Source organism: Trichechus manatus, unplaced genomic scaffold (assembly GCF_000243295.1).
Source record: "Trichechus manatus latirostris isolate Lorelei unplaced genomic scaffold, TriManLat1.0 scaffold00220, whole genome shotgun sequence".
Classification (NCBI taxonomy): domain Eukaryota; kingdom Metazoa; phylum Chordata; class Mammalia; order Sirenia; family Trichechidae; genus Trichechus; species Trichechus manatus.
Window position 1 is genome coordinate 2,602,179 of NW_004444156.1, and position 23,701 is coordinate 2,625,879.

The following is a 23,701-nucleotide window of genomic DNA, read 5'->3' on the forward strand; positions in this document are numbered from 1 at the left end:
AATAAATGAAACCAGCAGCTTTACGAATGGGAAAAATACAAAAGAAGGTTGTCTCGAGGAGGACACACTATGGAATGCCTAGAATTCTTGCTTTCTTTCGGAACCCCGCTTTGGTCCACGAGGAGTCATAAATACGCAAGAAGTCTGAGGCGGGCGCACAGCTGGACCCTCGCTTCTGGATAACAGAGCGCTCTGGTCGGGTCAAATGACCTGGTAATTAAGAGAGATCCTGGGGCAAGATGACTTTCCTCATGCTTGTAGAAGAGTAAAAGTTTATGGCTCAGGGCACATAAATGAGAAATGCCTGGGGGTCAATTCTGCTGACATCTTTGGGTTGCTCTCATTAGAGACACATTTCTAAACTGGGAGTCTTGTGGTTAGTGGGTTTGGAAATATGCACCAGATTTTTCTTTTCTACTGGAATTTTGGAGGATGCTTTTTCATCATTAGCTTAGTTTGCTTTCTGAGTAGAAAAGAACATACTTTAAAAAGTCTTAAGTCCCCGAGCTTGACCTTCTTGTCTGAATGGAACTTCATGTTTTACTAATAAAGAAGTTGATGTAAAAAGCAGTGTACAGACCCCATGATAAAAAGATAATGTCTTTAAGGGGGTTTCACATTTCCAGGGAACTGCAAAAACATTGTTCTGCTTATGGCTTTGAAAGAGAAACAAAGAAGGATTGAAGCTCAAAAGATACATTACCAAAAAAAAAAAAAAGGAAAAGAAAAGATTCTCACCAGGTTCAGCTGTAGATCTCGGTTCTGTTTGCCACATGAAAAAAAAAAAAAATCAAAACAGAATTAGAATGAAGTTACATTAATAATAAATCTATCTATGCTTTTCTATTACCTGTGCAAGACAAACTCCATAATACAAAAGAGGTAGGTAAGGTGACAGTAAACCAAAAAAAAAAGCTGTCAAGTTGATTCCAACTAATGGTGATCCCATGTGAGCAAAGTAGAACTGTGCTCCATAGCGTTTTCAAGGCTGTGACCTTTTGGAAGCAGATTGCCAGGACTTTTCTGCAAGGTGCCTTTGGGTGGGTTCCAACCACCAACCTTTAGGTTAGTAGTCGGGCACTTAACCATTTACACCACCCAGGGACTCCTTAGGGGTTAAACCAAAAAAAAGAATCCACTGCTGTCGAGTCGATTCCGACTCACAGCCACCCTACAGGACAGAGTAGAACTGCCACATAGGGTTTCTAAGGAGTGGTTGGTGGATTCGAACTGCCGACCTTTTGGTTAGCAGCTGAGCTCTTAACCACTGTGCCACCTCAGGTGATAGTAGATACATTTATCTTTCTATTGATATAGAAACTCACATTCTAGTAACACTGCAAACAAAGAAGTTTTTAAAACTGCATCTCATGGATGGGCTATAGGAAGCTTGTGAACCTCTTAAAATTATTTGCAAAACTTTGAGTGAAAACATATATGTCCATTTTTTCCTGAGAAAAATATATAACTTTCACCGGAGTTTCAGAAGGGTCCACAAGCAAGCGTCACTGCTTTAATTGACTGACCCTGCAGAGTTGCAGGTCATCTGGTCTTACCACTCTTTGAAAATACAAACCAATTCATCTGAATGGCTAAGCCCACCTTGGTTTCCCTGAAGACAGAATAAATGGTGGGATTTGGGGTGTGGGCACCTCTCCTTACTTTTCTGTAGAATCCGGAAATCTGGAGAGTCTTGAATTTCACTTCCTTGCCGGAACCACTTGACCTGCAAAGGAGGTGCTCCTCGGACCCGGCATTCCAGAACCACCACCTGCCCTTCTGATGCTGTTATGTTTTGCAGTTCCTGAAATTCAACGAAAACGCTCCCAATCAGACTTTGGTGCATTCTTAAGCAATTTCACCAGACAGAATAAAAATTCTAAGCCTTTACAGACGAAAATGCAAAACTTGCATCATAAAATAGTTAACACTAACTCAGGTAAGGGTGTTGTTGTTAGGTGCATCCAGTTGGTGCCAACTCATAGCCACCCCATGTACAACAGAACGGAACACTGCGGGGTCCTGCACCGTCCTCACAATCCTTGTTATGTTTGAGCCCATTGTTGCAGACACTGTGTCAATCCATCTCGTTGTGGGTCTTCTTCTTTTTCGCTCACCCTCCAGGGACTGATCCCTCCTGATAACATATCCAAAGTACCTCTAAACACCTTTAAATCCATCTATCATCTGTTTTTTTTTAAAAATAATTTTCATAATCTCCATGTAATGAAATTAGTAAGGCTTATCATAAGCCTTGTAGAAATGTTTAGCTTGTATGCAAATTTGCATTGACCCTTTCACATTTATGAAATTCTAAGGTAACAGCTGCTACCTTTCTTTATCTGTATTTAAAAGTAAGCCAGTGGAATGCAAATCTCTTCTTAAAACACTTACACCCCACAGGGATGTAGATTCCAACGAAAAACTAGATAAGAAGAGAAAAAAGACATGCATTTGTTTTCACATATTCCAACCTTTTCATCTACTGCCGTCCCACCCTCTGCCCAGGTCTATGAAACCACGCCAGGCTTATGAAGCTGAAGGTTTTTGGTATTTTCTCATTTTGAGGTTCTGGGTAAAACACTAAAGTAAGCCACACCGCTCCCTCACTGCCCTTCATCTCCTCCTTCCTAGCTCCTTGCCTCTGACCCGACTCCATCAACGCCAGACCAATAAATGGTGTCATCCAACAGATTTGAAATTATTTTGGCTTTACAGATGCAATGAGGCAAAGCTTTTAAACTCATTATTAAATATCAGATCATTAAAAATAGCTTCCTTACATACATCCTCTCTATCCTCCTCCTCCGGCACTGACTAGCAACGGGCCTACTCGCACTTTTTGATTGTTATGTTGCTGACTAGGGAGTACTGGATACCATACAGGGCATGGAGAACTCCTAACATAATTAAAACGTGATAAAGTATTTCACCTATACATACAGCAAAACAAACAAAAATTCACATTAAGAAATGTTTTTGTTTGTTCTCTAATTTTCTAAGGAGTCAAATGGTATCCTTGGAAAAACAAATCATGTGGCAAATGGTCTGCACGATTGTGCTAAAAAACAAAAAGCCAAACCCAACCTGTAGGACGGAGAACTACCTCATAGGATTTCCAAGGAGCTGCTGGTGGATTCGAACTGTGGACCTCTGTGGTTAGCTGCTATAGCTCACCATAGCTCTCAACCACTGTGCCACCAGGCCTCCTGAGTGTGCTAAAACCCTATGGAAATCCCAAGTCTGTGACGCTGGCAGAAGAAGTATCAGTGTGAACTCTGAGAAGGCATTTGCTAAGAATTTTAGAAACTCTGGTGGCGTAGTGGTTAAGAGCTACGGCTGCTAACCAAAAGGTTGGCAGTTCAAATCCACCAGGTGCTCCCTGGAAACCCTATGGGCAGTACTACTCTGACCTACTATGAGGCAGAATCGACTCGACGGCAACGGGTTTGGTTTTTGGTTTTTTGGTAGTTAACAAGAATGCTTTTTGTTTTTTTAAGTGAAAAGGTTAAGATTATTAACTACTTTTGATTGCAATTGCATTCTTTACCCTTCTTCTTCTTTTTTTTTTTAAATATAGAAAAGCTCTGGTTTTAATTTCATATTTTTTTTACTTTGTGATTGGGTCCAGAGAAAAGCTAATTTAGTGAGTAACAGCAGGGTACGTGTCAATCATGGGGTCCAGCTTCTATGATTAATCTGTTAAACACCTCCAGGCTTGTCCAGGAAGCCATTCATGGCAGATTACAAATGGAACACAAATACTTTTCACTCTTGAGCTTTCAGGCACCCAAGGAGACTTTGATTTATTCCTAGGATTATGCATTTTGTTCAACATTGGAAAGTCAGAGATGTAGGAAATCAGCAGATGCCGAGGAACTGAAGCAGTCAAATTCCATACTTATGCCGGGATTACGATTTGGCTTCTCCTAGAGCAAACATTTTCATCTTGGCAAAAGTCACAGGCAAACATAGCAAGACACTAGGGGAACCCACAAGAACACAGTGAGGAGGCTGAGCGAGCCTGAGAGCCAACCTTTAGAGGCTGCACCTGGCACTCGGCATCGTCCACTCAGGCTAGGGTCTAGGACCCCAGGGTGGGACAGCTCTTGTCATTCACCAAATCCATCTGACATTGTGGTTCCTAGAGGGGTCTAACTATTTGGGAAGAAATGCCCCCCGTTGAGGGGAGTGGTGGTGATCTCCTGACCACAGATGCGTCCCGTCGGCCACAGTCCCGCAGTCCACACCAGCTCTGCTCCCTGAGCCAAGCCCACCCCTCTGCCAACTCTACCTCTGACCAGCTGTGAAACCTGGGGATCTCTTCCAGGTAATGTGAGGAAAGAGATGGAGGCATCCCCTGAACCAGCAAAGTCCACCTGCCACCCACGGCCACCACCATGCCCGAGAGAAAGGCCAAAGAAGATGCTAAGGGCAGCAAAGTTAAGGTCAGTGGGAGTCACAGAGAAGATGGGTAGGATTCCTTTCTAAACCTAGAAAAGCCTCTGCAAAGCAGGGAGAGGCTCTGCCAACGGGAGAACGGGGCCAGCAGGCGCGGAAGGAAACAACCCTGCAGCAGACACACGGGGCTCCCCAGTCAGCACACGGCAAAGGAGGGCGCTGGGAGCCCCAGAGAGCGTGCTCTGCGCTTCCCGTGAAGACCACTTGGAACTGTTTCTGTAAAGCTTTATAAAACTGCAGGGTTGTGTTTTACTTTTCTTTTTCTAAAGCTGTGTTGTTAACATACAGAAATGCTTCCTAGTTGTCTTTTGGGGAGGGGAGAAAAACACTAGTAGGATGTCTGTCTCAGGAACTGGGGGGACACAGGGTTTTGTGTCTAGTTTTAGAGGGTTCCTCTGGGAGCCCATGAGGAATTTCCTAACATTTACACACAGGAGACCCTGGTGGCAGAGAAGCCCTGTGGCGAAGGAAAGCAAGACTTCCTGTCCTCTTTTCCTTCCCTCATGCCACTTTATTTCCTTAAACCAAAGAGGCTCTAAAAACCGATTTGAACTGGACATTTTGGTTAGCAGCTGATCCCCAAAACAAACTGTGTTGTCTAACAATACATCAGGTAACACAGGGTTTCTGAAGATAATGTCAAATCACAAAGGTGCTTGTGAAAAGCTCTTAAACTACACGCTAAATGGAGGTGTCCATCCCCTCTGTAAATGTTTCCTTTTTAAAGCACCAAAGGAAGTCTTCCTTGGCTATCACTGTGATTTGCGGTTTTTGGTAGGGTCTTATATGCCTTTTGGAAACCCTGGTGGCACAGTGGTTAAGAGCTACGGCTGCTAACCACGAGGTCGGCAGTTCAAATCCACCAGCCGCTCCTTGGAAACTCTATTGGGGCAGTTCTACTTTGTCCCGTCGGGTCGCTATGTGTCGGAACGGACTCAATGGCAGTGGGCTTGGTTTTTGGGGTGTTTTGCACTCAATCACTCAGTTTCAAAGTTGTTGTCCACTATTATCATTTGTTGCCTACATCCTCCTGGAAATAACCTAAGCATTCCTGAAAAGATCTTTAATAAAGCTGGATACAAGCTGGCTTCGGAGAAAATAAAAATCACTCCCTCAGATGTTGTTCTCTACTGTCTTTCAAATTTCTCATAGGTTTGCTTTTCACATTTGTCTTCAGTTTTAGACTTGATTTTTGTGAAAGTGTAAGTTGCCATTTAGTATTTAGTATTTCTTCACGTCTTTGAAGAACGCCTCCATTTGCCACTGATTTGCAATGCCAGCTCTTTCACGCAGAGATGGGAGTGTCATTCGGGGCTCTATTCCGCTTCACTCGCCAATCTGACTTGTCTTACTCTTGTATCTCTCTTAATGGGTGCACGGTTAGGAAATGTTTTGATATCTCAGAGGACAAATCCCACCTCCTCCCTAAGATCCCCTTATTTTCCTTCTTTAGGAGAGCCTTAGCTATTCTTAGACATTTGTTCTTCCATACAACTGTAAGTTCTATATCAAACAACTAAATAAAAACAAGGAATCTGTTGAAATTTTGACCAGATTTGCCCTGAATTTATGTATTAATCTGGGGAATGGTGACTTCTTCACAGTGCCCTAGTCCACGAGATGGTATATCTCTCCATTTATTGAAACCAAACCAAACCCATTGCCATCGAGTTGATTCCGACTCGGAGCGACCCTACAGGACAGAGTAGAATTGCCCCATAGGACTTCCAAGGAGCAGCTGGTGGATTCCAACTGTCAACCTTTTGGTTAGCAGCCATAGCTCTTAACCACTATGCCACCCGGGATCCTCCATTTATTTGGGTCTTTAAAAATATTTTTCAATAAAATTTTACAATTTTCTCAAAAAGAAAAAGAGAGAGAAAGAGGAAATGCTATATGGAACCATTACTGAGTTGGGGATTTGACCAGTGCAATGCGTGCCCTTCAGCCTGGCAATGCAAATCACCCACTCAGGACAAATGGAAAATTAGTCTCTCTTTTTTTTTTTAAATGTCTATAAAACTTGCTGGATCTCCCAAGCAGTTTCCTACGCAGCCTTCTGTTACATTGTTTTCCACCCGTTCTGGCTTTCCCACTCTATTTTAAGCTCGTTCAGGCCACTGACCACGCAGGTCCTTCAGACGGTCATGGTCACACAGCCGAGGGAACCAAGATAATCAGCCTAACCTGCTCTTTTTCTTTTTTAAACCTGGTTGCACAAAGCCACATGTGCACGAAACTTAAGCAGCAAAGCAAATGCAGAGAATGAGACCGGCAGATGTCAGACCTTTGTAAAAATAGGAGGGAAGGAGGCAGAAGTCATTCCATCAGGTCGGCAAAGATGTGAAGTTGGGCTGTGAACCTAAAAAAGCAGAGACACATGGATCAAATTCTAAATCTATAAATGGCTGAAAAGATGGGCTAAAAAACTCTTTCATTATTCAGCTCGCTCCACTTGAATGAAACCCGTGAATGAAAGTATTTCCATCTATCATCTTGCTGGTCTACGCTTACAGTGCAGACGTTGTTCTACTTCCTTATCTCACATCTGTTACTCTTCTCTGTTGAAAAGGATATTCAAGGTAAAAGTTCCCTGGGTCCTCAGGGATCCGTGAGCTCTTAAATGCTATTGCCAAATGGATTTCTGTGTGTGGGACTTCCACAGGGATTTTTTTTAAAAGTTCTCCCAGACATTATATTTTCAAACGCAGTCTGGATTCATTGCATATAAAGTATAAGTTATTGGCAGTGGAAGGTAAAGTAAATGAACTGACATCGACCTACCTTAATTTTAACTTGCACTCTTTTCTGACTTAGGGAGTACAAGGAATGAGCCAAAAATACATATTATTTTTTCTTGATGTTCAAAACACAGAAGTGCCGAAACACTTACTGAATGGCACTCAACTCTGGGGAAACAGGAGGAGTTTGGACTAGTGAATGGAAAATATTGGTGTATAATCATTTATTTTCAAATAACCTGGATTTACTAACTTTCATATAGTGTTTGTCTTTATCCCAAGATGATGGTGGTCTGATATTATGGGTCTAAGCATGCAACACATGGGACAGTGGTGGTTCAGAGGTAGAATTCTCGCCTTTCATGCGGGAGACCCAGGTTCGATTCCCAGCTAATGTAACTCATGTGCGGCCACCGCTCGTCTTTCAGAGGAGGCTTGTGTGGTGCTATGATGTTGAGCAGGTTTCAGCAGAGCTTCCAGGCTAAGATGGACTAGGGAGAAAGGCCTGGGGATCTACTTTCAAAAATCAGCCAATGAAAACCTTATGGGTCACAACGGTCTGATCCCCAGTTGATCATGGGGATGGCTCAGGACCAGGGAATGCTTCATTCCACTGTGCATGGGGTTGCCATGAGTTGGGGGGCCGACCTGAGGGTATTCTTTTGTGGTTGCTTTTGCTAGGACGTCATCGAGAACGTTCGCCGAGTTGTGGAGATGCTAGCGTGGTAGTGGACCTTATCCATTACCCTTGTAGGATTTTTTGTCGGATTGTGATTCAGGAGGTCTAGGCCTCACTTTTCACTACCTATTAATGATCCTATCGGACAGAGCAGAACTGCCCCATAGGGCTTCCAAGGAGTGGCTGGTGGATTCGAACTGCCGACTTTTGGTTAGCAGCTAAGCTCTTTAACCACTGCACCACCAGGGTCCCCCAGAGAATATAGCAAACCCTTTTGTAGCATTTACTCTGTGCTAGGCACTGTTTTAAGTGTTGTATGAATACTGCCTCACTGAGTCCTCGTGACAACGCTGTGAGATAGGTGGCATTGTCATCTTCATTTTACAGACGAAGTCTAGGCGCACACAGGCCCCATAGGGAGTACCTGGCGGAGCTGGGATTCAAGCCCAGGCCATCTGGCTCTGGAGCTTTAAGCTTTATGCCACAGTGCCTACGTTTCTCTGAGCCCCTCATTCTTCCAGCTATCAGACTGGGACATATTAGCTTCTGCTCATTGTTTCTGTAGAATTTACCTCATTTGAAAGTGTACTGTTTACATCTCTATGCTATTTACATATGGAGATGCATGTGTATCTTTCCGTACTTGGACTCCTATAGTACACTGTAATATATCCTGCTATATCTAAGAAACATTTCATGGGTGTATTCCCTGCGTCCCATACTAAATTATCAACTGTTCGGGGATGGGGCGGAGGACTTGTTTTTTTTTTAATTTCTTGCTTTGAAATAGCTAGTACAATACTAAGCATTCAATAAGTACTTATCATTTTTTATATCTTAAACACCAACGCTCCACTGACATCCATTAATCAAAAACGCTGCTATAAATTTCACTCTGGTTTAGAGGTTTAAAGGAAACGTCTGCCATATAATCCATTGCCAAGCCAAGCAACTTACATTGATTGATTCTTTTCTAGTTCATGAACCCAAACGTCTTTTCTCCACTGTTTGCATATTCCCCATATCACAGAGTATGTATTGCAGTCTCTCGGTGGATAATAAAGGCCGACAGAACTCAGGATTACCATCACAGGACAGACTCATTAGCTAGGAATGAGTTTACGACTCAAGAGTGTGTAGGCGGAAGCCGGCTAGGAGAGTTGGCATTTAAAGACACTCAACATTGCATAAAGGCACATATAATTGATTTAGGAAATATTTTGATATTTGTAACTTCATGCGGTTTGCAAAGTCAACTCAGTATAACTACTTTCCAGTGGTTCAGTTTGTAGTATTGTTCTTTCTCAGACAAAGCAGACTTAAAAAGAAAGAAAGGGAGGATAAAAATGCATGGTGGAGTCAAGGAATTTGAACTTTTTTCTTATTTATTATCTGATTAGTCCTCAGCAGATGTTGGTATGTGGGCTTTTCCTGTCTTTTAATTTATTTTAAATGAGCTAGTGAATTTAGATGAATAGAAGGGAGTACAAATGTGGGGAACAATCAGCTAGTCATAGCTAACACAGGTTCCATCTTACCGGGTGGTTGGCTGTTAGAAAACTAAGTTCCCGATGGAAATGCAGATGTTGACTAGTTGGTGGTACGGCTGTGATTTAAAAATTATTTTTGGTAGATTAAAAGGGAGAAGTTTATCTACCATTTTTCTTTTCTTCCAGTTCTTTTTCCACTTAGAAAATCTTTTGAGAGAGTGTACTAATTAGAAGTAAGATATATACCCAAAACCAAAAAAACCCAAACCTGTTGCTGTTGAGTCAATTGTGACTCATAGCAACCCTATAGTTTAAACTAAAAAGATTGTCAATGAGTTTGACTCCCTATGGGCTCCTGTCCAAGGCACACTTACCTGCTGAACAGGAACAGATAAGGGCTGAATCACAGCTGTGGTCACTCCTGTCTTTGGAGATGATGATCCTATTGTTAGGGAAACGGAAGTTGTTTTCTTTTGAGCTCTGGAAAGTAAGGAGAAAATTGTTCAGTCAGATTTTTTAGCAGGAATTGTTCTTTGAAAACATTTCTACGGAAATAGCTCAGTTTCTTTTTATCAAGCCATTTCAACTCTGTGTGCTTCAGAAATGGGAAGCCATACACAGTTAGAATAGCAGCGGTCAGTATATGTACCTTATAAATATTTAACAAAACAAACATCTGGATAAAAGAAAAACAGCTATAGGTAACTCAGACATCGTCAAGAACCTAATGGATTAAACTTGAAAATTCTAAGAAAAAAGAAAAACCCAATCTTTATCAGTAAGCAAATATTTGCAATCTTTAGGGTTAGGGTCTTATATTTGACTCAAAGTTTTGGTTGTCTAGTTGAAGTCCTGCAACTGTTTCTTGCTGTTTCAAATTTTGGTTAAGTTGTGAGTATCTTGGAAATTTTGTCTTTCTTAGTATATCGAGGTTTGTGAGGAATAAGGAAAGGATTGGGGAGAGCTGGTTCCCGGGTCCAGCTTTGCCAAAAGTAGCCGGAGGTACAATCTCAAGTGAGACAGGAAACCTCCTTAAACTGGAGTTCCTTATCTGAAATCAGAGGTGGTAGACCAGATGATCTTAGAAGGTCTCTTTCACATCAATAGTCCAGCATTCTTTGATGCTGAATGGGTAGAATTGTTATGTATATGTTAGCAGCTCAAAGGAATTTATTAAACAATATTAATGGAGTTTTCTGCAAATTTCCAATAGATTTTCTTTTATTTCTACAAAATAACTAGGATATTAACATTTTACTAATAATACATATGTCTTTGAAGGAAGAACTAAATTTTTTGATTTTCTCATACAAAGTCTAATTAGAGATAGACTTTATCCAGATGAAAACGTATTTCTGGCCTAATTAGATATTTTTCACTTTGTGTCAGAAAATTGGTCCTCATTCACATTTTAGTAAAGATTTAACTGATTATATTCTCAACATAACTGTTCTTTTTATACATGTCCAACCGTGTCCAGTTGTCTCGGAAACTGACATCGTATAGGGTTAGATTTTGGCATATTAATGATGAAATGCAGACTTCGAATTTATAAGTGAAAATCGTGTTTCAACGTCAAATATTTGATTGACATCAGTTGACCTTTTCCTTCAAAGCTCAACATGCATGGCTGGCTCCACTCCCCACCAGCTCTGCTGAAGTTATTTGTAACAGAGGGAATCGACGGAGTTGTAGGCACTTACTGTGGCATAGCTCCAGGTTTTGATTTGAAAGCTAAACTTTCGCTGTCAGAATCTGATGAACTGGCACCTGGGGGAGCATTAAAGAGAGTAATAAAGGTAAGCTCTAAGTGGTATCTACCATCATTTCCAAGAGTAATGTTCTTCGTTTAAAAAAAAAAACAATAACAACATACGAAGTCTTATTTTTGATCTAAGTACCCATGAAATGGAGAATGGTCAAGGCGTTTTTAGGCGGACTGTGTTTTCAGAAAATTGTTTAGAAGAACTATTATAAAACGCTTTCTTCAAAGCAGTATGTTTTCAACGCCGGATTTATCATTACTTTAATTTCATATCACTTTGGCCATAGGCTATTTCACAACTGACTTCTGAATGGCTTATAGACTATTTATGAAATGAATATAAATGTGTGGGTACGTGAGAAAAAAACACTCACGTTTGTAAATTGTACCCTTTCTCAGGAGACCACCTGCTGGGAATTACAGTTTTCATTCCTCACTAATCAGAAGGTGCTTTCTGACTCTTGGATAAACTAGGATATAACAAGAGCTTCATTCCGGAATAAGACGCCTCTGATTTTGGATCATGCCCTTCCAAATTCATTTGCATCATGACTATTCCTGAATTAAAGGTCACCTTATCCGATTTTTAGATCCCTGGGTGGCACAACAGCTTGTGCTCAACTACCTACCTAAAGGTTGGTGGTTCAAACCCACCTGGCGGCACTGCAGAAGAAAGGCCTGGCAATCTGCTTCATAAAGATTACAGCCAAGAAAATCCAGTGGAGCTAGGTTCTATTCTGTAACACATGGGGTCGCCGTGAGTTGGAATCAACTCGATGGCTAACCGGTTTGGGTTTGGTTTATCAGATTTTTAGTCAAAATGTAAAGTGCACTCAGGTTTCAGCGTTAATGTGTTTTGTGTCAAGAAATTTAAGTGACATATTTAACTGTAATGGTTACAAGTATATCGTTGGTGTTTCTTTTAAGAGATATATTTAACTTGGGGTACTTAAATGATCTATTTAAAAATCTTTTAGTATAAACTGATACAGGTAATCCTTGATTTATAACGGGGTTCTGTTCCAACGTCTCTGTCATAAGTCCGTTCTGATGTAAGTTAAATACCTCATTTTTTTTTTAAGTTTTCATTATTACTGCCTTTTATTATCAGTACTTTATAAATCTGATCTTTATTTGTCTTTAGGGGTTGGAAACATTACCTATAAGCTCACAGATACGATATTAGCAAATTACACACTGCAATACTGTATGTTTTACCTGTTACTAATGATAAAATGTACCAGCAAAAAACAGACAGTCTTAAGTGTGGTTCATTGTAACTTGAATAAGTCGGGGACTGTCTGTACGCTTTTATAGGAAAATAATCAAATAATACAGACTTATGTGACATAATAGTAAAAAGCAGGGGTACCCCCACAAGTACAGTTTTGCACGTGCTGTCTGGTGTGTATTTCTCTGATAAGATTAATACATCAACATACATACATTTACGCACATATTTATACAAATCACACTATATGTCCTCTTCACAATTCGTTATTTCTGCCTATCAATACACTTTGAACATTTACATTTATTTAATTCTCTTGAATGGCTGCCCAGTGTTTCTTTCTTGGACTGGGCTGTAATATTCTCTTCCAGTCTTTTATTGATGTTGAAACAGTCACGTTGGAATGTTTGCTGTCCCTTTCTAGTCATTTCTCTAACTACACCCTAGTGCAGCCTTTCTTCACTTAGTTCCTGGACAAACACAGTAGATTCTTATCTTATCTCCCCAGCTCTTTTCTCTCCTGCCTCTCCCTCTACCTCTCTTTAGCTCATCTTCAACCTGTGTCACATTAATTTTCCTATAGTCTATCTTGCCTTTTCAAAAACATTAGATGATCTTACGGATTCTACTCAGTAAACTAAACATCTCAAAATTTGACGTTCAATGGTCTTCAGGATCTTCAACGTGATTTTCTAGCTCTGTCTTCCAGAACTTCTCCTTCCACATCATATTACCCTAATTCAAAGAGCTGTGCATACACACTGGTATATGTAACTAATAGATATGTGTACATATATATCTGACATACATATCTGATACACACACATATATAGACATATATGCAAAATTCATTCATTCATCCTTCCTTTAACACCTATTTATTGAGTACGTATGCTATGTTGGGCATTGTGCTAGGGGATACAGCAGTGAAGAAGACAAATACACGGAATCACACACACATCCCTGCCCTTGTAGAGTTTACGGTCCTACAAGGAGACAGACAGTAGACAAGATAAATACAAGATGGTGGTGAGTACAGTGGGAAAAATACACAGCAAGCCAGGGGCATAGAGCATGATGGGAAACCGACTCTACGTAGTGTGGAAGGGTGCGCCTTACTGAAATCAAAGACCCAGAGGAGATGAGGGCTTTCTCTTCTTGGCTTCTTTCCATATTTATACATTTATTCGTTTCACTCACTCTTCCAGGAAACTCCTCGACAGTCTTTTCTTGATATTCTCCATTTGAAGATCATCCCCGCCAGTTTTCTAGTCTCGCTCTTCTCTGGACTTCTGATATTCTTGTGTTTTGAAAACTGAGGTGGGGTTTGGCAGGGAACTACCATTTTTTGAGAATTTACAATTTGCCTAGTCATCTGGTAGGCACTTTATATTATTTCATTAATTATCATCTTAATAATTATACAGTAATCAAATAATATATTTGATTATAAATATAATCATTATAATATATTAAGTATACCAAACCCTTAAAACCAAACCCGTTGCTGTTGAGTTAATTCCAACTCATCACGACCCTATAGGACAGAGTGGAACTGCCCCACAGGGTTTCCAAAGAGCAGCTGGTGGATTCCAACTGCTGACCTTTTAGTTAGCAGCTATAGCTCTTAACCACTGCACCATCAAGGCTCCATATTAAACATAATGGTAGTATAATTTATCCATTTATATATTAAATAAGAAGTGGGTGCGTCCCACTTTATAGATAAGGAAATTGAGGAATAAGAGGTTAAGTAATTTGTATAAGGTCACAAAACTAGAAAGCAGTGGGGAAAGGATTTGCCCTCATGTTTTCTGAACTTGTGGTCCATGACCTGTCCCCATACCCTGTGACCTCCATGTGCTGGGCATCTCTGTGTTGTTCAGAGTGCCTTGCGCCATGCCTTCCTCCTCGCAAGCCCTTAACTTCTGGTAGCATGAATGAATGAGTGGGAGTAGGGAACACATGGCCTGTTTGGGAACAGGGAGGGAGCCATGCAATTAGCCAAGAGTGTGCTGGAGGAAGAAGTGGAAGGCTAGTCTAGAAGCACAGGGCGTGGTCTGGAACACAGGGCTACAGTGTTGGGACTTTACTGACTAGGCACTGAGGGTGGTGACCTGGGAACATTGATAGCACAGGATTAACTGGGAAAAAGAAGAAAAACAGCAAAGTGAGCAACAAACAATCAAAGACAGGTAATAGATCAAGAGAAAGTTTTAATTGTGATGAGGTCGGAGCTGTTGAGCAGGGAAAACCCAATAGACTCGGTTATCAGAAAGTCAGGGGTAACCTGAGAGACCTATTTGGCTAGAATCATAAAGGTGGTTAGGGGAAGTGATGGGGGTGGGGGGCGTGCCAAAGACACTTTCAAGGTGGCCAGAAATCGGGAAGGAAAGCAGCTTTCTTATCTGATTTCAAACATTTCAATCATTCTTAAAAATCCCCTCTGATTACTTCTACTTAAAAAGCTATTCTGGCTACTTTTTTTCCAGCTGATTTACACAGAAATGTAAAGGGCCAAAAAGGTTTGTGTGCCCCTGAACAATAATTCATTTATTGGTTTCTGCATACCTGTCCACCCCATGTGACATCTCAACATCACCTTATGTCTCAGATGTCAGCGCAGCATTTGCAGATGGCGGCAGATCAGCTCTCTTGCTCTGTGCCAGCAAGTTCCCTTCCTTCCCCGCAGGGCAGTTCTTCCCACCATCTCCCATCCCGCCTCCTCCCTGTAGTCACCTGCTCTGCAGGAAAAACGCACCCATGCCAGCTCATCGTTTTCTTACCAAACCATCCCTTTCAGCTTCTGATGTAAGCTTCAATCTGAGAGAGGGACTCGTTCCAGTCTTTGCAATTCCTATCTGTCTATGTGCTCATTTAATATTTCACCTGTCTAAATATTAACTCTGTCCTATAGGAAACCCTGGTGGCACAGTGGTTAATAGCTACGGCTGCTAACCAGAAGGTCGGTAGTTTGAACCCACCAGGTGCTCCTTGGAAACACTATGGAGCAGTTCTACTCTGTGCTACAGGGTCGCTATGAGTTGGAATCGACTTGACAGCAATGGGTTTGGTTTCTTTTTTTTTTTTTAGCTTTATAAGTTTGTTACGAGTGAGAAATGACTCCACGGCACCTAACAACAACCGTAAATGTTAACCGGGAGCCCTGGTGGCGCAGTGGTTAATAGCTCAGCTGCTAACCAAAAAGTCAGCAGTTCGAGTCCACCCGCTGCTCCTTGGAAACCCTGTGGGGGCAGTTCTACTTTGTCCTATAGAGTCGCTATGAGTTGGAATCGACTCGACAGCAATGGGTTTGGTTTGGGTTTCTGGAAACATTAACTGGGGGAGCTCTGATGGCATGGTGGTTAAAGCAATCGGCTGCTAACCGAAAGGTCAGCGGTTTGAAACCACCAGCTGCTCTGAGGGACAAAGATGTGGCAGTCTGCTTCCTGTGGGCTCACTGTGAGTTGGTTTTTTGGTTTTAAATGTTAACTACTTCTGTGTTGCCCCCAAACAGAGTGAAGGAACCATACGCTGATGATCTTTGCTTCCCTCTCTGACGACGGAGTAGCAGGGCAAGGGCCACAAAAATGAGCCTCTGTCCTGATTTTCTGAGGTGTTCCCTTTCCATTTGGAAAACGTACACACTTTAATACTTTTCTCAGTTCCTTACACAACATAAACACTTCCTTGTAGAAAAGAAAAGAAACAGGAAATACACAAAAACAAAAATTAAAGAAAAAAATCATTCGGAATGTGTATTTAAAAATATAAAAATCGTTCTTAGCCCCCAGGCTGTATGAAATAGCCAGCGGGCCCACAGGCTGGAGTTTGCTGACCAGAAAATTAGAGGACAGTATATTACCCCCACTTGGGTGGCTGGCGAAGGTTTCCCTGTGAAGTGTATCTAAGCAAAAGGAATGAATCTTTCTGTCTCATAAGCCTCAGTAGTATTTTTCGGCTTCAGTTTCCTCTATGAGTCGGTTCATATCGTTTTTATGGAAGTTTAAGAACATTTTAATCGACAAGACAAACAGATAAACATTGCAACTAGTTTCAGAGTTTCCAAAATGTACCCACGTGCATACATTGGTAATAAATACATTAATAAAAGTATGATGATGCAATGTAACTGTTTGTTACTTCTTTTTTCATTTAATACATTGTAAAATGTCTTGTCGTGTTAGCAGATATACATGTACTGTTTAATTTCCTAATGGTTGCTTCCAATTCCTTTGTGTGGATTTACTGTAATTTTCTCATTCCACTATTATTAAATATATTTCTTTCCAATTAAATACTCATTTATATTACATCTCTCCAGAAAGCTGCATCAATTATCAATGTGTCAAAATGCCCATTTCCTCACACTCACGAAAATACCATGTTCTAATTGTTTTTATTAACTGATATGTTTCTTAATTTTTTTTTAAAAAAAGATATTTCTGAATAGAAGCAACCTAGATATAAATCATACAGCTTCAACATCAGGAAATATGAAGTCTTCATGAAGACTTATCAGCCATTTTTAAATATATATATATTTTAAATCCTTGAATGAACTTACTGAAGCTAGTCATGGGGTTTATTCTCTTGAACACTTTTGCCTTTCTAAATTTAAGGAGTAAGTATACCTTGCCCCTCACTTCCAGTACCCCCTTCCCTCCCTTACGTTCTCAGCCCAGTCAGAATCATTTACAGCTTCATAAGAGTAATGGAAGCAATGTCAATGATTAATCATGTTAAAAATGAAGAATGACTTTAAAGGCATTGAAATGAGTTAGAGAGAACGTTTGATGACATGAGTAGATGTTTGTGACAGAATAGGTTAACTTTTTAAAAAGGGCATAAAACAGTATGTAGAGTAAAATATACATACATACAGGGAACATACGGGAAAGAGCGAAATATTGACACTGAGGGTCACAAGGTAGTGGGATTGTTGTTAGCTACCGTCCAGTTGATTCTGACTCATGTAGTCGGATTACAGGGTTTTCTATCTTCTTTTTGTCTCTATGGTTTTAGATTTCTAAAATGAAAATGAGTTATTTTTACTATAATAATAAGAGCTCACACTATGTGGCAGGCACCACTCTAAGAGATTAGCCCATTTAATCCTCATAACAGCCCAAGTTTCTCCATGTTCAGATGAAGAAATGGAAGAATAGAGCCATTGAATAATTGCTCAAGGTCACAGGGTTAAGAATCAGCTATTGATCAATTATTATGAAAAGTTATTTACAAATAACACAGAAAATGACCTGTGCTCAGACTTCTTCAGCTTCTCTTAGCAAGTTTTCAAAATCCAGTAGAAGAAATTTCGTGTTGTGGATTGAATTGTGCCCCCCAAAAATATGTGTGGCAAATTCCAACCCCCTATGTGTGGGAATAGACTCCACAGCCATGGGTTTTATACCTATGGTTATAATCCCATTTGGGAATGAGTTGTCTTTGTTACGTTAATGAGTCAGTATTAGCGTAGGGTGTGTTTTGAGTCTCTGAGATATAAAAGGAGGAGATTAAGCAAGCAGAGATGGGGAAGACAGATACCACATCACATGAAAATCACCAAGGAACCAAGCAACAGAAGCTGAGAAGAGACAGGGACCCTCCCCCAGAGCCCACAGGGAAAGAACGTTTTCTCCTAGAACTGGTGTCCTGAATTCAATCTTATAGACTCCTCAACTGTGAGAAAATAAACTTCTGTTTGTTAAAGCCACCCACCTGTGGTATTTCTGTTATAGCAGTACCAGATAACTAAGACACCCTGCCCTTACAGAGGCACTGGAGTAGTCCCGACATTAGGACTTCTTCCCCTGTTGGGATCAACAGGAGGGATTACGCATATAACACTGCAGTATGGTCTAACATGTTGATAAAAGTGGGTATACATTTTATCAGATTATTCGTAACCTCAAGAACCTATAAACAAATGTCAAACAGGAATTGCCAACCTGCACCATACGCCTATATTCCTGCCACCATCCCGACCTTTTTTAAGCTGCCCTGACCACTTCAGGCACCTGACCCAACTCCTTCTTATCCCCAAGGTCTGGTTCAGTCCAGCTTCCTTTTTACTGGGCCACCATGCTGCCCTCTTTGGAGCTTGTAGAGGTTTAATGATCTGTGCAATGTATTGTACATGCATGGGGGAAGCAGTGGTGAAAACTTGTGATGTCTATATTTATTTCACATGTCTACATTTGCCTGTCCTATTTATGCAGCCATGGTGGCACAGTGGTTAAGAGCTATAGCTGCTAATCAAAAGGTCGGCAGTTTGAATCCACCATTTGCTCCTTGGAAACCCTATGGGGCAGTTCTACTCTGTCCTATAGGGTCGTTATGAGTCGAAATCGACCCCACAGCAACGCGTTTGGTTTGTCCTATTTATAGCGTAAAATTCTTGAGACTATCCCCTCACCATCTAGCTCTTCAGGATATCCCTCCTACCATCCAGCACAAGTATGTTCCAGATCTCGTTTCCTTTCCCCTTCTCAAAGATGTTGTTCTATACGTTATTCTCCCTCCTTTCTGCACGGCCTATTCTTCTCTCTTGGATTATTTTCACCAGCATACAAACATGCTCTAGTAAGTCCTGCTTGAAAACAAACAAACAACAACAATAACAACAAATAAAAGCCTTTCTTGACCCCACACTCCTGTCCAGATACCCGCCAATATCTCTGCAGTGGTTGAGCAAAGCTTTCCCAGCGAGTATCTATTACTTGCTGCTTCTCCTTCATGATTCCACAAACTCTTCTCAGCTCATTCCATTTGGTCTTGGTCTTCTCCAGGCTGTCCAAATTCTTCTTGTTCAATTGACTCACAACATTCAGAGTTGCTAAATCCACTGGCCGTCTCCTTGTCCACATCTGACTGGACCTCTTGGCAGCAGTGGGTATAGCCGGCCACCCCTCCTGCCTGACGCATTTTCTCTTGCCTCCCATCACACGGCTGTCACCTCAGGGGCTCTTCCTTCTTACTCTGATGGTATCTCCTCCTCTGAGAACTGCAAAAGGTAAGACTTTCCCAGGCTCAGACTTATGCCCCTTCCTCTTCTTCGTTTCCATTCCCCCCACAGTTGATCTGTCCAATGATGCATCCAGTTCCATAGCTTGAATTACCATCTATATCCCGATGCTCCAAAATCTATTTTTCCCACCCTGAGCTCTAGACTATATTCATACGTTCAAATATCAACTTGACATAAATTTTTGGCTATCTTAATAGGAATTTCAAACTTAGCATGTGCAAAACAGAATGCTTCATTCCCTCTGTCCGCTAATCCTCCTCAGTCTTCCCCATTTCAGAGATTGGTAACACTGTCCACACAGACAATGTCTTAGTCATCTAGTGCTGCTATAACAGAAATACCACAAGTGGATGGCCTTAGCAAAGAGAAGTTTATTCTCTCACAGTCCAGTAGGTTACAAGTCCAAATTCAAGGCGTCAGCTCCAGGGGAACGCTTTCTCTGTCAGATCTGGAGGAAGGTCCGTGTCATCAATCTTCCCTTGGTCTGGGAGCTTCTCTGCACAGGAACCTCAGGTCCAAAGGATGTGCTCTGCTCCCAGCATCGCTTTCTTGGTGGTATGAGGTTCCAGTGTGTCTCTACTCGCTTCTCTCTTTTATATCTCAAAAGAAATCAGCTTAAGACACTATCTAATCTAATCTCATAGACCTCATCAGTATAACTGCCGCTAATCTATCTTATTAGATCATAGTGATAGAGTTTACAACACATAAGGAAGTCACATCGGATTACAAAATGGTACACAAATATATAATACTGGGAATCATGGCCCAGCCAAGGTGACAGACATTTTTGTGGGACACAATTCAATCCATGACAGACGGTAAAACTAAACCCACAGAGTCATGTCAGATTCCTTTCCTCGGCTCAGCCCACATCTAAGGCACTACAGGGCTTCTGGCATCTACCTTGGAACTCTAACTCGAATCTGACATTCCCTCTCCCTTTATGCCCCACCCCCTGATGCCACCATCCTTTCTCCTCTGTACTGATACAACACGTTTTTAGATGGTCTCCTTGGTCACAAGCCAAAGTGACAGTTTACAAATATAAATCGGATAATGTGACTTTTTGGTTTAAACCCTCCATGACTTCACAATTTATTTAGAACAAAGACTAAACTGCAAATTGTGACTCACAAGGCCTTCTGTCCAACATGACCTGGCCCCTGTCCAACCCACTAATCTGCCTGGACTTCCCTCTGCTCCTAGAACACATCCGGTCTTCCCTACCTGGGTGTTTGCATCCATCCCGTCTTCCCCAAGCACTCCTGCCTCAGGTCTTCACAATTAGCTGCTTCTCATGGTTCTGGTCTCAGATCAAACCTCACCTCTTCAGAGGAGCTTCCTGATCACCCCATCCCATCAGCTAACTTTATTTTCTTCACAGCACTTGCTGGTATCTGGAATTATTTATGAGGGTGACTCTCCTCTTCTGGAGCATCCGTGCAGTGAGAGAAGAGACCTGTCTGATTCACAGATGTGTCTGCAGTGTCTGGACTGCTGCCTGCCTCACAGAAGTCACTCAATAAATATTTCATGAATGACTAAAGAGTGCTCAATTATGTGCCCTGAAAAATGCTGTACTCAGATCCGAAATCCTGTTACTACATTAAGACAAGGAACAGAGATACCCCAAAGATAGCAAGTTCATTTGCACTTTATTCTGTAATGGTTAAGAAGGCAGGCTCAGAAGTCAGAATGCATAGGTTTGAATCCTTGAATTTCATGTCTGTGTGTGAGAGGTGTGTGTGTGCATCTGTGTGTATGAGCTATAATTTCTTTTGTTTCATTCTAAAATTTATGATCTGTCAGTGAATAAAGTTTAGACAGTTTCCAGTTAGTAGATTGTTAAATTGTTAGAGAAGTCTTTGGTGAGAGTTTAAATTCTATAGAAAACTCCCTACCTTCTGATAGACCCCAAATGACTGCACGCTGATACAGTAACAGCCGTATGCTTTAGGAAGACATTCAACAGGGGTATGCCCAAATCTAATTTATTGCTGGAATAAGTAAAATAAAAAAAAATTTCTTACTTTGGATCATATCATGAGCCTAAGAATTTATCTGCGGTCCTTTTCTGTTTCATGTAATTGTTCTTAGGGATAAAAACACCCTAGAACCTCTAGTACTTTTGAAATTATTGTTCGTATTTCACAAGGCCTAATGATCAATTTTCTAAAGCACTTTCCATTCGGCTTACCCAGAAACTTGCCATCGAGTTGATTCTGACTCACAGCGACCCCACAGGACAGAGTAGAACTGCCCCATAGGGTTTCCAAGGAGCAGCTGGTGGATTTGAACTGCTGACCTTTTGGTTAGCAGCCAAACACTTAACCATAGAAGGGTCTTAACAAATGTTGGCTGAACTGAGTTGATAGACTATTACATAAATCTTACGTGATTTCATTTAACATCTAGTATTGAAGCAATACCCACTAAAATTCACCACATTTCTAGCAACACTGCAGGTTAATAAAGCATTTTGTTTTAAGATGCTCTATCTGAATTTAGATTTGGGAGACAAGTGTCATCATCATTAGCAAACAGGTTTTTTGTTTTTGTTTTTTTTAATAGAAGTTTAAGTTCCCTTCATTGTATTCTAAAATGCTTTAAGGAGGCGGGGCCAAGACGGTGGAGTAGTCAGACGCTGCCGGTTGACCCTCTTACAATAAAGACCCGAAAAAACAAGTGAATCAAATATATATGGCAATCTGGGAGCCCTGAACATCAAAGGCAGAGTTGAGGAACTGGACTGAGTAGCAGGGGGAGGAAGAGATGGTTTGGAAGCAGCAAGGAGTTGCCAGACCTGAGCCGGTGAAAGCCTGAGCCCTTCTGGCCTGACCGGCTCACGGGTGAGTGGTGAGAAAGGCAAGCAGCCGTGCTCAGGAGGCACGTTTTCCGCACTGGGAGAGACACAGCACCAGACAGTCTACACGGCCACCCATAACCAGTGAGAAGCAGCCCTGGATCGGCGAAATATAAGCACTTGTGAATGGCCTACCACCCGGATCAAAAACACCCCCCTTAGGGAAAAACATCTTTCCCATTTACCTCCCCACCCCCTGTTCTGCACTGGGTCCTGGACTGGCTTCAGCAATTACTGAATCCCCTGGGCTGGAAGTAGGATCTCTCACATGCCTGGAGCCATTCTCCCTGCCTTGGAGAGTGAACAAATTAACAAATAGAGGAAAAAATAAACGGTCGTCTCCCCTAAGCCGGGAACCCACAGTAGGCACAGCTTCTTTGCCTAGGGACAGGCATGAGGGATCCATGCACTTTGAGTGCCTTTCCCGCTGTGTAGACTTGTGTGGGCCCATCTCAACAGCGTAGGCCCTCATTACCTCAGTAAAACAGGGTATATACCTGAAGTCTAACTTCAACTGTTTCAGCTGTGAAGTGACAGGTTCTTGACATTTGACACTGCTCTGCCCATTAAGCAGGGTCTTCACCTACCCACATCATGGGCCTGAGGACTGGATGCTGCGCCCAAGCCACCTAGCCACCTGTGACAGGGGCCAATGAATAAGAGGTTCCCCCGTCCTTACAGCCAACAGCATTAGGCACTCATAGTCTGGCTGCAAAACCCACCCACCTATGCGCTCTAGGGAACAGGGACACACCTTCCTCCTGGACACTCGGGGGCAGCCTTTAGCCCCCTGCCCTGCTCAGATTGTGTCCCCCTGCTACAGACAGATGCCTGTGCCTACACCAATCACCCATGCCTATCTAGGACTGTAAATGAGAGCCTACACCACACACTTGGTGGCTATTTACCTGGGCAGCTGAGCTGAACCCACACAGGAGGAGTAGGTGGACTCCTGAGCTCACATACTTAGTAACAGATCTAATCAACTGTTGACAGGACATTAGAGCTACGCAGGTGCCAATAATCAAACTAGCTCATATGAGCAGCTTACTTGGGCATATCAAAACAAAACAAGAAGCTAGGACACAGTAAGCAAACATAAAATAAATAAATATAATAACTTATTGACGGCTCAGAGACAACAGTCAATATCAAATCACATAAAGAGGTAATCAGTGACGATTTCAGCAAGCTCCCAAAATAAAGAATCTAGAAATTTTCCAAAGGAGCAAAATTTCTTGGAATTACCAGAGGCAGACTACAAAAGATTAATATATAGAACTCTTCAAGAAATTAGGAAAGAAATTAAGCAAAACGCAGAACACACAATAGAGGAAATTAAAAAGATTAGAGAAGAGCATAATGACAAATTTAACAGGCTGCAAGAATCCATAGAGAGACAGCAATCAGAAATCCAGAAGATTAACAATAAAAT

At 41.6% G+C, this 23,701-nt stretch overlaps 1 protein-coding gene across 1 annotated transcript in view; it reads right to left on the bottom strand.

Moving 5' to 3' along the window:
• Nucleotides 1-23,701, bottom strand: part of PALLD (palladin, cytoskeletal associated protein) — a 450,487-nt gene that overhangs the window by 233,571 nt on the left and 193,215 nt on the right. The window contains exons 3-7 of the mRNA XM_004388882.2: nt 11,075-11,141; nt 9,746-9,851; nt 6,749-6,823; nt 1,663-1,804; nt 739-762 (exon numbers count right to left, since the gene is read on the bottom strand). Coding sequence (XP_004388939.1) covers nt 739-762; nt 1,663-1,804; nt 6,749-6,823; nt 9,746-9,851; nt 11,075-11,141 — 414 coding nt within the window. The remainder of the gene's footprint in view (nt 1-738; nt 763-1,662; nt 1,805-6,748; nt 6,824-9,745; nt 9,852-11,074; nt 11,142-23,701) is intronic.